The sequence below is a fragment of the Dendrobates tinctorius genome, unplaced genomic scaffold (assembly GCF_039654945.1).
Source record: "Dendrobates tinctorius isolate UK_male_01 unplaced genomic scaffold, ASM3965494v1 ptg000464l, whole genome shotgun sequence".
Taxonomy (NCBI): Eukaryota; Metazoa; Chordata; class Amphibia; order Anura; family Dendrobatidae; genus Dendrobates; species Dendrobates tinctorius.
Window position 1 is genome coordinate 1779063 of NW_027362126.1, and position 16815 is coordinate 1795877.

Sequence of the window (16815 nt, forward strand, 5' to 3'; positions counted from 1 at the left end):
CCACCAGATGTGACGGTAAGGTCCAGGCACACATCACTCTGCCCGCGCCCCCGCTGCGGACCCACCACAGGGCCCGAGCCGGGGTGGGCAGCGGGTTCCATACAGCGGGACAGAGGGGCCCCGGAAAGAGGGACAAACATAAGTTTGTCAGCCACGGTGTTTTTTGGCTTGCGCTTGTTTTTTTTCTTTTTCCTCTTTCCGGTTGCCTCGTCCTCAGGGCAGACCTCATCCCCAAAGAGCAGTGTGCCAAACCGCTCTGGGGACTCGATCTGCCTCACCTGTTGTAGGACGAGGCAGCCCCCCTCACTACTACTGTCCCCACTCCCACCAGCCTCCCCCTCGCCCCCACTTTCCTCAGAGTAACTGGAGTCCGGTGGGAGAGCCACTTGCTCAGGGGCCACCCCGCTGCATGTTACCTGGGTGTTGTTGCTCACCAGGCCTTCAGGTGGGGCAGGCATAGATGTTCCGCCATCCTCCTCCTCCTCTTGGCCCTCCACCTGGCAGGGGCCTCCCGACCCCCCAGGAGACCCTCCGGTCATGGCTCTAAACCGGTCATCGTTTTTCAGTTTCTCTGCGAAGGGCCCGCTCCCACTCAGGATAGCCGCCCGTATCTCCTCCAAGGCCCTGATAGCCCCCTTCAGCCTCTCCACCGTGGCGGAGACCTCAGCTCGTCTCGAGGCGGGGAGCCGGTTCTTAGCCACCGCTCGTGCTCCCCTTAACTCCTCCCGGAGTTTTCTCAGCTGTTTGGCGGCCTCCTCATATTCGCAGAGGTGCGCATGGATGCGGGAGGCGTAGATGGTGGATGGCTCTCCCTCAGCTCTGGAGCCCCAGATGTTGGGGGGCTCTGCCACTGCACCTCTGCTCTGGGCCGCCACTCCTCCGGGAGGAGGAGCCGCCACGGTACCAGCTTCGGGGGGCCCGGTGTCCCGGGGCTCCTGGGTCCTGCGACCCCCTCTCTCCTGGCTCCGTCTCTTCCCCATCTCCCTGGGACTGGCTGGCTGCACCCTGGCCTCCGGATGGTGCTGAGGCCCCCCACCCCCAGCTGGCTTGCCGGAGGGTGGGAGCCAGGGGCACAGCCCCGGCGCTCAGTCCCAGGGAAAGTCCTCTTTCCTGGGAAGGGGGCAGATGGAAAGTCCTTGCAGGAAAAAACCTCCCTTCCCAGGAGCTTAGCAAGGCTCTAGCCTGCAGATGCTCAGCACAGATGCTCCTCCTCTTCCTGGGCGTGCTCTATCCTCCAACTCTTTTATTTTACAAAATTATCAAAATTACACTCAGAAACAAACCACAATACATAAACTAAAGAAAACCAACATAGACAGACATAAAATGTGCAAAACATGCGCAAACAACTGAAAGTCCAAATCCTTTCCTTGTCCCCCACTGAGCTCGGCAGCTTAGGGTCCCCCAGCAGGAATCCACTTAAAAGAGAATACAAAGAAACATAAACCCCACTCCCCACTCTCACTCCATTCACCCCCATTCACACCTCACCGATTTTACTAGTTTACTATTTACAATTTTACTATTTACAAAAACCAAACGAAAATAACCCTTTCCTGGCCCTCCGCCTTGAAAAAAACAAGAACTCTGCCACTTTGGCCGACAAACCTTACCTCCTATTACACAGCAAAGATTTTTTTTTTTTTTTTTTTTTTTTTTTTTTTTCCTCTCCCACACATGGCAACAAGTTCGCAGCCTTTTTTTTCCCACCACCTTGCACCGCAGGTCCTACAAGTTTGTAGCCTTGTCACTGCAAAATCTGGTCCACGAAAGTTTATGGCCTTTTGATTCCACACGAAAATTATTTCCAGGGTCCGCAGAGTCTACTTCTCCTGCCCTGCTCCTTCATGTTGCTCTTGGCATCCGGTCATCCATCCACCACCCCCCATGCACCCCCCTCCCAACCTGACTACACCCCATCCACACATTCTAACTAAAAAAACAAAAAAAACGTGTGTTATATGTTTTTCCTTTTACCAAAGCACAACCAAAAGACATTTTCCAAAACTCTCAATACCATCCCATCTACTTACGCATTAATATACAAACTAAACACAGCATTTACATACCCAAGGCCCAAGTTTGGCACCTGTAAGCCCAATATCCATTATATGTCCTGTTTTTAAAACAAAAAGCTAAGGTGGCATGCACATTTTTTTTTTCTCTGCATTAAAGGGACAATGAAGCAGGAAGTGCTCCATGCTTTCCAGCACGTCGCCACACTCCTCACGAGGGCAACCCCGGTCATCGGAGTTCCTGCACTTCAAGTTGTCCCTTACATACAGCCTCCCGTGGAAGCAACGCCAGGTCAAGTCCCAAAACTTCATGGGGATCCGCTTAGAATTTAAAAGCCCCAGCCCGACCTCCAGATCCCGGCCTGGGCAATCCTTAAGGGCCAGGGGCTTCTGGAAATGGGTCAACAGGACCCTCCTGTCAAGGCACTGCCTCGACATGGTCCTGATTTCCCACATTCCCAGACCCCACCGGCGGATCACCTTCAGAACCGGGGTAGCGTAAGCCGGAAGATGCCCATGAGGTGTGCGTAGGTCCTTCACCCGCCCTCCTGTCTCCCATTCCTGGAAGAAAGGCCAAGCCAACCCTTGCAGGAGACTACCCACGGAGGAGCCCTCTCTAGCCAGAGGTTAGAGATGTTAGTCTTAAGAAAGGTGTTTACTAGAAACACCACCGGGTTGACCATACCCAACCCGCCTAGTCTCCTCGTACGGTATGTAACCTCCCTCTTGATTAGGTTAAGCCTATTCCCCCATAACAATTGGAAGAACAGGCTATAGACCCGCGTCCAGAGAGGTTCCGGCAAGATGCACACACTGCCCAGGTATATCAATAAAGGTAGCAGATAGCCTTTAGCCAGGGCAACCCTTTCCCTCAGGGTTAAAGACCAACCCTTCCATTGGTCCACCTTTTGGGCGGCGATCTTAAGTCTGCCCTCCCAATTTTGCTGGGGGTAGTCCCCGGGGCCAAATTCGATGCCTAGAATTTTGGCGGTGGCCTGGGGCCCTGGAAGGGTGTCCGGGAGATCAAAACTAGGATCTCCCCCTCCCAGCCAGAGACTTTCACACTTATCCCGGTTGATCATGGACCCGGATGCCTCCGAGTAGCGCACTACCTCCGACATGACCCAGTCCGCCTCCCCTCTCGAGGATACGAACAGGGAAACATCATCGGCGTACGCCACCACCCTCAGAGAGGAGCCAGAGCCCGCCCGGTCCATCCCGACTCCCGCCAACGGTCCACGATCTACCCTCCTTAAGAAGGGATCGATCGCGAACACGTATAAAAGCGGGCTCAGCGGACAGCCCTGACGGACCCCAGAACCCACCTCAAAAGGACGACCTGACCAACCATTCACCAGCGGAAAAGTCTCAGCCCCTTGGTACAAGATCTCTAACCATTTTACAAACCTCCCAGGCAGACCATACCTCAAAAGGACGGACCAGAGGTACTCGTGGTTGACCCGGTCAAAGGCTTTCGCTTGATCTAATGACAGCAAGTACCCCTTCCAGTGACCTGCCCTACCCTGCTCCACTGCCTCTCGGACACCGAGCACAGCACTAAAAGTACTGCGGCCTGGAACAGAGCAATGCTGGGCCCCTGAAAGGAGCCGGGGTGCAAACTTCACCAGCCGATTAAACAGCACCTTGGCCAGAACCTTCCGGTCCGTATCGAGAAGCGCTATGGGACGCCAGTTCTCGATTCGGGACGGATCCTTACCCTTTGACAGAATAATGAGGGCTGACTTCCTCATTGAGCCGGGAAGAGTGCCCGAGGAGAGACACTCATTAAAGACCCCTGTCAAGAGGGGGACCAAGGAGTCCCTAAAAGTCTTATAGAACTCAGATGTTAAGCCATCCGGACCTGGCGATTTCTTGAGCCGAAGCCCATCAATGGCCAGTCTCACTTCCTCTTCCCTGATTTCTTCTGCCAAAACACCAAGAGAGGGGTCACCCCCTGGCTCAGGGATGGCTTCAGCCAGGAAAGCCGACATCCTGTCCCGATCCAGATCCTTCTTTTCCAAGAGGTGTGAGTAGAAGGATCTGACCACCTCCAGGATCCCTGATTTGGATCTGTTCAGGGACCCCGTACTGTCGATCAGTCCTGTCACCATCTTACAATTCACTGACATCTTACAGTTTCTGTAAGGGTCGGGCGAGCGGTACTTCCCGAAGTCCCTCTCAAAAACCAAAGATGTGTGCCTATCATACTGACACCTCTTGAGCAAAGATTTCACTCTGGAGATTTCCTCTCGGTCACCTCCAGTCGAGACAAGCTGCTCGAGTTTCCTCCCCAGAGCCTGGTACAAGCGGTGCCTGTTCAGACTCCTGAGGCTCGAGAGCTGACGGAAGAACCCCGCCACCCGCTTTTTGAAGATCTCCCACCACTCTGACTTACTACTACAGAGATCCAACAGCGGTACCTGGCTCTGAAGAAAATCCTCGAAGGATTGTCTCACCTCCGCTTCTTCCAGCAGGGACGAATTGAGCTTCCACAGCCCTCTTCCCATCCGAGGAGTCTCTGCAACATTCAGAGAAAAGAAAATTAGACAGTGATCGGAGAACTCCACCTCAACGGCGGACACAGCAGAAAAGATGGCGTCCTCCTTCAAAAAAAACCTGTCTATTCTAGACCTACAGCTACCCCTATGGTAGGTGAAACCTCCGTGACCTGGGGTGTGCCGGATGTGGGCATCCACCAGGCGAGCTTCACTGGCTATGCTATTCAACGCGACGCTATCATAAGCCAGGCGATCTCCGGGACCCCCCCGGTCACGGGACCTCGTAATGGTGTTGAAGTCCCCACCGAAGACCACCTGTCGGCTCGTAAAAAGAAAGGGCTTGATCCTCAGGAAGAGACATTTGCGGTCCCACTTGGACTGCGGGCCGTAGATGTTGATGAGCCGGAGCTCTTGTCCCCTCATGAAGACATCTAGGATCAGGCACCTCCCCATTTCCAACTCAGTAACCCGTCGGCATTCAACTGCTGCAGTCTTAAAAAGGACTGCCACCCCGCTATACGGCTCGGCCGCAAGAGACCAGTATGAGGGCCCGCACCTCCACTCCCTCCGTGATTTATAGATGGCCCCCATGTCTGTTAGTCTGGTCTCTTGCAAGAATAAAATTTCTGCCTCAATCCGGGAGAAAAAATCAAAGGCCGTGAAGCGAGCCGCATCTGACTTAATGCTGGCGACATTAATAGACGCCAGCGTCAACGGGGCGAGTTCAGCCATCATGGGTGATCGAGTTGGATGGCCAATTTCTTCCCTACCCCGCTATTACCTCCTCCTGGGGAGGGGTCAGACACCTTCCTTTTCAGGGAAGCTCCCGACGTGTCCATCCCACCCCCCCCGGTGTCCTCGCCCCCGGGTTCCAGGTCTGTCCCCCCCTCAGGAGGAGCAATGCCCCCTGAGGGACGGACTCCGCCATCCCCCGAAGGACCCTCCAGTGTTACCCCCGGCCCAGTACCCTCGTCTTGCGGTTCATCATCTGAACCCCCGAGGGCGCTGAACCGGTTGGAGAGTCTGATCAGAGGGGGGTCAGCGGGCCCTTCCGTATGCACCCTTGTGGTCGGGGGCGGGGGGGACTTTGAAGGCTTGTCAGCCTTCCTCCCCACCGCTTTGCGCTTGGCACGCCTGGTTTTGCCACCTGGTGCTGTAGGCTGCTCTTGGACATCCTCATCAACACTTTCATACTGAGAGGAATTGTCCGAGTCAGCCGCTTTCTCCTCTCTCTCCATCCTCCTGATCTCCTCACTCACCGCACTCTCCCCCAGGGCCTCAGAGGCTTTGGCCACGGGCCTGGAGGGAGGAGCAGGCATCACCCCGGTTGCCCGAGGCTCCACCTGTCCCTTACCTCCCTGGCGTTTTTCCTGCCTCCGCTGGTACGCGGGGCCCCTTGCAGCATTGCCCTTCCTCACTGGCCCCTCAGCCCTTCCCCCTTCGCCACCACCTGCCACAGCAGAAGCAGCGCCACCGGGGGTTGCCCCCCCGCGGTCTCCCCCCACCGGGCCTGTGGCGGCATTAGAGAAAGAGCGAGGGCAGCGGCTGAGAGGGTGACCCAGGTCACCACACAGGTGGCACCGAATGTCTTTGCACAAGGCAGCCAGGTGACCTACCCCACCACACAACGCGCACTTCTGCACCTTGCAGTTGGCGCTGAAGTGAGTGGGGTCGCCGCACTTGTGGCAGACCTTCGGTTGCCCCTGGTAGAAGACCAGGATCCTGTCCCTTCCAGGAACGCCGAGGAAGGGATGTGGGTGACCGTGCCGCCGGAAACCTTCAATTTGACCATGAAGGTCCAGCCCCCCGACCAGATGCCAAACTCGTCCCTGTTCTTTTTTGGGACCTCGGTGACCTCCCCGTAACGGGAAAGCCACGTCATGATGTCCACGCCTGCGAGTGACTCGTTACATGTAACCACGGTCACTCGCTTGACGGAATTTTGGCGAGACACCGCTTGAGCCACGAAGTCTCGCCATCCGGGCTCTTCTCGCACCAGCTCGTAGTTTGACCAGAAGAGCTCAAGCCCCTCTGGCCGCACGAAGCTGACGTCGAAGAAGCGGGACGCCGAAGGGTGTATCAGGGCAAAGATGTCATTCGCCCCGAAGCCCATCTTAAGGAGGAGCTCCACCACCTTGCTCCTAGGTGGACAAGCTTCACTGCCCCCCCACCTAAGACGGACCACATTCCTTCTTGGCGGCCCCTGCCCGGCTGTGGGGAGAGACCAAACAGTCCCTCCCTCCCTTTGATTTTGGAAGGCTGCTAGGCCATGTCTCTCTATCCAGAAAGACAGGTCCACTGTCCTCCCCTCTACCATGATCGATCTTTCTCCCCTTTGGAGGGCCTCCAGGAAACGGCGGTGCAAACCGCCGTCCCCGGAGCCCGGAGGCGAGGAGACCCCCCCGGAACCACCCCGACCCCCAGCCGCGACCCCCGCATAATTACGTTGGGGCCTCGCGGCTGGGGGGGCAGACGGGCCAGCCCTCCCACCACTACCACCACTTGTGCCAGCACCCTCATTCACTCTCCCGTTCACTCTTTTATTATTTCCACTCGCTCCGGCACTCACTCCAGCATTTACTGCCACATTCACACTCGCACTCACTCCCTCATCCATATCGCTCACATCACCATTTATGTCCTCAAACAGCTCTTCAAAAATATCTCCTATCTCACTCCCACTCTCACTTCCAGATAGACCACTATTTACATTAGCAGACTTGGTGTTGCAGTACCCCTGCCTGCCTGCTGGGGGCCCTGACTGGCCAGTGCTCTGCTCCTTGGAGCTGCTGGCACTGCTCCAACTCTTGTCCAGGAGTGCCGCTGCCCCTTTAAATACCTCCGAGCAGAGCGCACTCAGTACGCCCTGCCCGAGCCTGGGAGCAGCAGCAGCTCCTGGGTTCTCTGGCTCCACTTTTTTTTCTTTTTGTGGTGTCTTTGCACTGAGGACAGGGACGGCCACTGCCACCGCACCCTGCCCTCTGCTGTTCACCCCCGCCGGCTTCCCAAGGAGCGCCAGAGCCCCCGCACCACCAGATGGAGGTAAGCGGGCTGGGGACCCCGACAACTCCCTACCGACTTTTGGGGGCACTATGCTGCTTGAGGGGGTAGGCGGGACAGGAGGCAGTGGGCCCGCCAAGGCCACGCCCCCCCCGCCGGCCGCAGCCACCCCGGGCAGAGCAGTGACCCCTTGCGAGGCCACGCCCTCCCCAGGTGACGCGGGCACAGCGGGCGGGACAGCGGCCGAGGAGGACACGCCCCCCCCGCATGCCGCAGCCTTTGCAGGCTGGGCAACACTCGGGGAGGCCACGCCCCCCTCACGGACTGTCACTGCGCCCCTGAACCCACCACTTGATGTTGGCAGGGCTGGCCACTCCCCCTCACCGCCCAGCGGCGGCGGTGCCCCCAGCACGGACCCCTTTTTGGGTCTACGCGCCGGGGACCCCGCTCTTGCCACGGGCGCCGTCAGAGGAGCTACCAGCCCCTTGCATTTTTTTAGCTGCTGCTTCACAGCAGCCTCCACGCCCTTTCTAGGTCTCTGGACCCCCATAAGTGGACCAGACTTAACGGACCCGTGCGTGGGGGATCCAGAGACCCCAGCACTCACCGCCGGAGGTGCGGTCCTGGCTGTACCCGTGCTGAGCGCCAGGCCAGCCCCCCCTGCCACCGGGGACTGAGCCCGGACACCACTACTGCCAATACCGCCAGCGGCTGTTACACCACTGGCACCAGCACCGACCTCCATGTCGCTGCCTGAACCCTCACCGCCACCACCAGATGTGACGGTAAGGTCCAGGCACACATCACTCTGCCCGCGCCCCCGCTGCGGACCCACCACAGGGCCCGAGCCGGGGTGGGCAGCGGGTTCCATACAGCGGGACAGAGGGGCCCCGGAAAGAGGGACAAACATAAGTTTGTCAGCCACGGTGTTTTTTGGCTTGCGCTTGTTTTTTTTCTTTTTCCTCTTTCCGGTTGCCCCGTCCTCAGGGCAGACCTCATCCCCAAAGAGCAGTGTGCCAAACCGCTCTGGGGACTCGATCTGCCTCACCTGCTGTAGGACGAGGCAGCCCCCCTCACTACTACTGTCCCCACTCCCACCAGCCTCCCCCTCGCCCCCACTTTCCTCCGAGTAACTGGAGTCCGGTGGGAGAGCCACTTGCTCAGGGGCCACCCCGCTGCATGTTACCTGGGTGTTGTTGCTCACCAGGCCTTCAGGTGGGGCAGGCGTAGATGTTCCGCCATCCTCCTCTTCGTGCTCCACCTGGCAGGGGCCTCCCGACCCCCCAGGAGACCCTCCGGTCATGGCTCTAAACCGGTCATCATTTTTCAGTTTCTCTGCAAAGGGGCCGCTCCCACTCAGGATAGCCGCCCGTATCTCCTCCAAGGCCCTGATAGCCCCCTTCAGCCTCTCCACCGTGGCGGAGACCTCAGCTCGTCTCGAGGCGGGGAGCCGGTTCTTAGCCACCGCTCGTGCTCCCCTTAACTCCTCCCGGAGTTTTCTCAGCTGTTTGGCGGCCTCCTCATATTCGCAGAGGTGCGCATGGATGCGGGAGGCGTAGATGGTGGATGGCTCTCCCTCAGCTCTGGAGCCCCAGATGTTGGGGGGCTCTGCCACTGCACCTCTGCTCTGGGCCGCCACTCCTCCGGGAGGAGGAGCCGCCACGGTACCAGCTTCGGGGGGCCCGGTGTCCCGGGGCTCCTGGGTCCTGCGACCCCCTCTCTCCTGGCTCCGTCTCTTCCCCATCTCCCTGGGACTGGCTGGCTGCACCCTGGCCTCCGGATGGTGCTGAGGCCCCCCACCCCCAGCTGGCTTGCCGGAGGGTGGGAGCCAGGGGCACAGCCCCGGCGCTCAGTCCCAGGGAAAGTCCTCTTTCCTGGGAAGGGGGCAGATGGAAAGTCCTTGCAGGAAAAAACCTCCCTTCCCAGGAGCTTAGCAAGGCCCTAGCCTGCAGATGCTCAGCACAGATGCTCCTCCTCTTCCTGGGCGTGCTCTATCCTCCAGTCACCTCCAGAGCTGCACTCACTATTCTGCTGTTACATTGTCTTATCCTCCAGTCACCTCCAGAGCTGCACTCACTATTCTGCTGTTACATTGTGTCTTATCCTCCAGTCACCTCCAGAGCTGCACTCACTATTGTGCTTACCACTGTCATACAGTCGCCTTCTCCCACAGGGTCACACATAAATTGTCACTCCCTCATTAGGGTTACGAGGGTTACGACTGGGGCGGTTCTTGCAGGAAGCTGCTGTGCCCCCCAGTTGCTCTTCCCCGGGGTCAGTGTGATTTGCTCATGCTCCACCGTCGTCTCTCCTGCAGGATGGTGCAGTTGGCAGATAACGATGTTTTCCGGGCGTTTGCCACCTACGCCACCATCGTCCTTCTGAAAATGATGTTATTGAGCCTGGTGACCGCTTTCTACAGAATCACTCGTAAGGTAAAGATCATGACCACTCTTAGGACCACCACAGACACACTCCAAACCATGACAGACCAGGTCAGACCACCTTAGACACACTCCAAACCACTGCAGGCCAGGTCAGACCACCTCAGACACACTCCAAACCATGACAGACCAGGTCAGACCAACTCAGACACACTCCAAACCATGACAGACCAGGTCAGACCACCTCAGACACACTCCAAACCACTGCAGGCCAGGTCAGACCACCTCAGACACACTCCAAACCATGACAGAACAGGTCAGACCACCTCAGACACACTCCAAACCATGACAGACCAGGTCAGACCACCTCAGACACACTCCAAACCACGACAGACCAGGTCAGACCACCTCAGACACACTCCAAACCACTGCAGGCCAGGTCAGACCACCTCAGACACACTCCAAACCACTGCAGGCCAGGTCAGACCACCTCAGACACACTCCAAACCATGACAGACCAGGTCAGACCACCTCAGACACACTCCAAACCATGACAGACCAGGTCAGACCACCTCAGGCACATGCCAAACCATGACAGACCAGGTCAGACCACCTCAGACACACTCCAAACCACTGCAGACAAGGTCAGACCACCTCAGACACACTCCAAACCACGACAGACCAGGTCAGACCACCTCCGACACACTCCAAACCACTGCAGGCAAGGTCAGACCACCTCAGACACAATCCAAACCACTACAGGCCAGGTCAGACCACCACAGAAACACTCAAAACCACTACAGACCAGGTCAGACCACCACAGACACACTCCAAACCATGACAGACCAGATCAGACCACCTCAGACACACTCCAAACCACTGCAGACCAGGTCAGACCACCTCCGACACACTCCAAACCACTGCAGACCGGGTCAGACCACCTCAGACACACTCCAAACCACTACAGACCGGGTCAGACCAACTCAGACACACTCCAAACCACTGCAGACCAGGTCAGACCACCTCAGACACACTCCAAACCACTACAGGCCAGGTCAGACCACCACAGACACACTCCAAAACACTACAGACCAGGTCAGACCACCTCAGACACACTCCAAACCACTGCAGACCAGGTCAGACCACCACAGACACACTCCAAACCACTGCAGGCAAGGTCAGACCACCACATACACACTCCAAACCACTGCAGACCAGATCAGACCACCTCAGACACACTCCAAACCACTACAGACCAGGTCAGACCACCTCAGACACACTCCAAACCACTACAGACCAGGTCAGACCACCTCAGACACACTCCAAACCACTGCAGACCAGGTCAGACCACCTCAGACACACTCCAAACCACTGCAGACCAGATCAGACCACCTCAGACACACTCCAAACCACTACAGACCAGGTCAGACCACCTCAGACAAACTCCAAACCACTACAGACCAGGTCAGACCACCTCAGACACACTCCAAACCACTACAGGCCAGGTCAGACCACCACAGACACACTCCAAACCACTACAGACCAGGTCAGACCACCTCAGACACACTCCAAACCACTGCAGACCTGGTCAGACCACCTCAGACACACTCCAAACCACTGCAGGCCAGGTCAGACCACCTCAGACACACTCCAAACCACTACAGACCAGGTCAGACCACCTCAGACACACTCCAAACCACTGCAGACCAGGTCAGACCACATCAGACACACTCCAAACCACTACGGACCAGGTCAGTCCACCTCAGACACACTCCAAACCACTGCAGACCAGGTCAGACCACCTCAGACACACTCCAAACCATGACAGACCAGGTCAGACCACCTCAGACACACTCCAAACCACTGCAGACTAGGTCAGACCACCACAGACACACTCCAAACCACTGCAGACCAGGTCAGACCACCTCAGACACACTCCAAACCACTGCAGACCAGGTCAGACCACATCAGACACACTCCAAACCACTACAGACCAGGTCAGTCCACCTCAGACACACTCCAAACCACTGGAGACCAGGTCAGATCACCACAGACACACTCCATTCCACTACAGGCCAGGTCAGACCACCTCAGACACACTCCAAACCACTGCAGACCAGGTCAGACCACCTCAGACACACTCCAAACCACTGCAGGCCAGGTCAGATCACCTCAGACACACTCCAAACCACTGCAGACCAGGTCAGACCACCTAAGACACACTCCAAACCACTGCAGACCAGGTCAGACCACCTCAGACACACTCCAAACCACTGGAGACCAGGTCAGATCACCACAGACACACTCCATTCCACTACAGGCCAGGTCAGACCACCTCAGACACACTCCAAACCACTGCAGGCCAGGTCAGATCACCTCAGACACACTCCAAACCACTGCAGACCAGGTCAGACCACCTAAGACACACTCCAAACCACTACAGACCAGGTCAGTCCACCTCAGACACACTCCAAACCACTGGAGACCAGGTCAGATCACCACAGACACACTCCATTCCACTACAGGCCAGGTCAGACCACCTCAGACACACTCCAAACCACTGCAGACCAGGTCAGACCACCTCAGACACACTCCAAACCACTGCAGGCCAGGTCAGATCACCTCAGACACACTCCAAACCACTGCAGACCAGGTCAGACCACCTAAGACACACTCCAAACCACTGCAGACTAGGTCAGACCACCACAGACACACTCCAAACCACTGCAGGCCAGGTCAGACCACCTCAGACACACTCCAAGGCACTGCAGGCCAGGTCAGACCACCACAGACACATTCCAAACCACTACAGACCAGGTCAGACCACCTCAGACACACTCCAAACCACTGCAGGCCAGGTCAGACCACCTCAGACACACTCCAAACCACTGCAGACCAGGTCAGACCACCTCAGACACACTCCAAACCACTGCAGACTAGGTCAGACCACCACAGACACACTCCAAACCACTGCAGGCCAGGTCAGACCACCTCAGACACAATCCAAACCACTGCAGACCAGGTCAGACCACCACAGACACACTCCAAACCACTACAGACCAGGTCAGACCACCTCAGACACACTCCAAACCACTGCAGACCAGGTCAGACCACCTCAGACACACTCCAAACCACTGCAGACCAGGTCAGATCACCTCAGACACACTCCAAACCATGACAGACCAGGTCAGACCACCTCAGACACACTCCAAACCACGACAGACCAGGTTAGACCACCTCAGACACATTCCAAACCACTACAGACCAAGTCAGACCACCTCAGACACACTCCAAACCACTGCAGGCCAGGTCAGACCACCTCACACACACACTCCAAACCACTGCAGACCAGGTCAGACCACCTCAGACACACTCCAATCCACTACAGACCAGGTCAGACCACCTCAGACACAATCCAAACCACTGGAGACCAGGTCAGACCACCACAGACACACTCCATTCCACTACAGGCCAGGTCAGACCACCTCAGACACACTCCAAACCACTGCAGGCCAGGTCAGACCACCTCAGACACACTCCAAACCACTGCAGGCCAGGTCAGACCACCTCAGACACACTCCAAACCACTGCAGGCCAGGTCAGACCACCTCAGACACACTCCAAACCACTGCAGGCCAAGTCAGACCACCACAGACACATTCCAAACCACTGCAGACTAGGTCAGACCACCTCAGACACACTCCAAACCACTGCAGACCAGGTCAGACCACCTCAGACACACTCCAAACCACTGCAGGCCAAGTCAGACCACCACAGACACATTCCAAACCACTGCAGACTAGGTCAGACCACCTCAGACACACTCCAAACCACTGCAGGCCAGGTCAGATCACCACAGACACATTCCAAACCACTACAGACCAGGTCAGACCACCACAGACACACTCCAAACCACTGCAGACCAGGTCAGACCACCACAGACACACTCCAAACCACTGCAGGCCAGGTCAGACCACCTCAGACACACTCCAAACCACTGCAGGCCAAGTCAGACCACCACAGACACATTCCAAACCACTGCAGACTAGGTCAGACCACCTCAGACACACTCCAAACCACTGCAGACCAGGTCAGACCACCTCAGACACACTCCAAACCACTGCAGACCAGGTCAGACCACCTCAGACACACTCCAAACCACTGCAGACCAGGTCAGACCACCTCAGACACACTCCAAACCACTGCAGACCAGGTCAGACCACCTCAGACACACTCCAAACCACTGCAGGCCAGGTCAGATCACCTCAGACACACTCCAAACCACTGCAGACCAGGTCAGACCACCTAAGACACACTCCAAACCACTGCAGACCAGGTCAGACCACCTCAGACACACTCCAAACCACTGGAGACCAGGTCAGATCACCACAGACACACTCCATTCCACTACAGGCCAGGTCAGACCACCTCAGACACACTCCAAACCACTGCAGACCAGGTCAGACCACCTCAGACACACTCCAAACCACTGCAGGCCAGGTCAGATCACCTCAGACACACTCCAAACCACTGCAGACCAGGTCAGACCACCTAAGACACACTCCAAACCACTGCAGACTAGGTCAGACCACCACAGACACACTCCAAACCACTGCAGGCCAGGTCAGACCACCTCAGACACACTCCAAGGCACTGCAGGCCAGGTCAGACCACCACAGACACATTCCAAACCACTACAGACCAGGTCAGACCACCTCAGACACACTCCAAACCACTGCAGGCCAGGTCAGACCACCTCAGACACACTCCAAACCACTGCAGACCAGGTCAGACCACCTCAGACACACTCCAAACCACTGCAGACTAGGTCAGACCACCACAGACACACTCCAAACCACTGCAGGCCAGGTCAGACCACCTCAGACACAATCCAAACCACTGCAGACCAGGTCAGACCACCACAGACACACTCCAAACCACTACAGACCAGGTCAGACCACCTCAGACACACTCCAAACCACTGCAGACCAGGTCAGACCACCTCAGACACACTCCAAACCACTGCAGACCAGGTCAGATCACCTCAGACACACTCCAAACCATGACAGACCAGGTCAGACCACCTCAGACACACTCCAAACCACGACAGACCAGGTTAGACCACCTCAGACACATTCCAAACCACTACAGACCAAGTCAGACCACCTCAGACACACTCCAAACCACTGCAGGCCAGGTCAGACCACCTCAGACACACTCCAAACCACTGCAGACTAGGTCAGACCACCTCAGACACACTCCAAACCACTGCAGACCAGGTCAGACCACCTCAGACACACTGCAAACCATGACAGACCAGGTCAGACCACCTCAGACACACTCCAAACCACTGCAGACCAGGTCAGACCACCTCAGACACACTCCAAACCACTGCAGACCAGGTCAGACCACCTCAGACACACTCCAAACCATGACAGACCAGGTCAGACCACCTCAGACATACTCCAAACCATGACAGACCAGGTCAGACCACCTCAAACACATTCCAAACCACTACAGACCAGGTCAGACCACCTCAGACACACTCCAAACCATGACAGACCAGGTCAGACCACCTCAAACACACTCCAAACCACTGCAGGCCAGGTCAGACCACCTCAGACACTCTCCAAACCACTGCAGACCAGGTCAGACCACCTCAGACACACTCCAAACCATGACAAACCAGGTCAGACCACCTCAGACACACTCCAAACCACTGCAGGCCAGGTCAGACCACCTCAGACACACTCCAAACCACTGCAGACCAGGTCAGACCACCTCAGACACACTCCAAACCATGACAGACCAGGTCAGACCACCTCAGACACACTCCAAACCATGACAGACCAGGTCAGACCACCTCAGACACATTCCAAAGCACTACAGACCAGGTCAGACCACCACAGACACACTCCAAACCACTGCAGGGCAGGTCAGACCACCACATACACTTTCAAAACCACTACAGACCAGGTCAGACCACCTCAGACACACTCCAAACCACTGCAGACTAGGTCAGACCACCACAGACACACTCCAAACCACTGGAGACCAGGTCAGACCACCACAGACACACTCCATTCCACTACAGGCCAGGTCAGACCACCTCAGACACACTCCAAACCACTGCAGGCCAGGTCAGACCACCTCAGACACACTTCAAACCACTGCAGGCCAGGTCAGACCACCTCAGACACATTTCAAACCACTACAGACCAGGTCAGACCACCTCAGACACACTCCAAACCACTGCAGACCAGGTCAGACCACCTCAGACACACTCCAAACCACTGCAGGCCAGGTCAGACCACCTCAGACATACTCCAAACTACTGCAGACCAGGTCAGACCACCTCAGACACACTCCAAACCACTGCAGACCAGGTCAGACTACCTCAGACACACTCCAAACCACTGCAGACCAGGTCAGACCACCTCAGACACACTCCAAACCACTGCAGTCTAGGTCAGACCACCACAGACACACTCCAAACCACGGCAGGCCAGGTCAGACCACCTCAGACACACTCCAAACCACTGCAGGCCAGGTCAGACCACCACAGACACATTTCAAACCACTACAGACCAGGTCAGACCACCTCAGACACACTCCAAACCACTGCAGGCCAGGTCAGACCACCTTAGACACACTCCAAACCACTGCAGACTAGGTCAGACCACCACAGACACACTCCAAACCACTGCAGACCAGGTCAGACCACCACAGACACACTCCAAACCACTGCAGACCAGGTCAGACCACCACAGACACACTCCAAACCACTGCAGACCAAGTCAGACCACCTCAGACACACTCCAAACCAGTGCAGACCAGGGCAGACCACCACAGACACATTCCAAACCACTACAGACCAGGTCAGACCACCTCAGACACACTCCAAACCACTGCAGGCCA

General features: G+C 56.7%; 1 protein-coding gene across 2 annotated transcripts in view; it reads left to right on the top strand.

Moving 5' to 3' along the window:
• MGST1 (microsomal glutathione S-transferase 1) overlaps positions 1–16815 on the top strand; it is an 88892-nt gene that overhangs the window by 11805 nt on the left and 60272 nt on the right. Inside the window, exons 1-2 of one of the 2 annotated variants that reach the window (XM_073564622.1) lie at positions 2180–2307; positions 9831–9948. In XM_073564622.1, coding sequence (XP_073420723.1) covers positions 9832–9948 — 117 coding nt within the window. In that variant the 5' untranslated portion in view covers positions 2180–2307; position 9831. Of the gene's footprint in view, positions 1–2179; positions 2308–9830; positions 9949–16815 lie in introns of those variants that run through there. The other variant, XM_073564621.1, reaches the window with a different exon arrangement.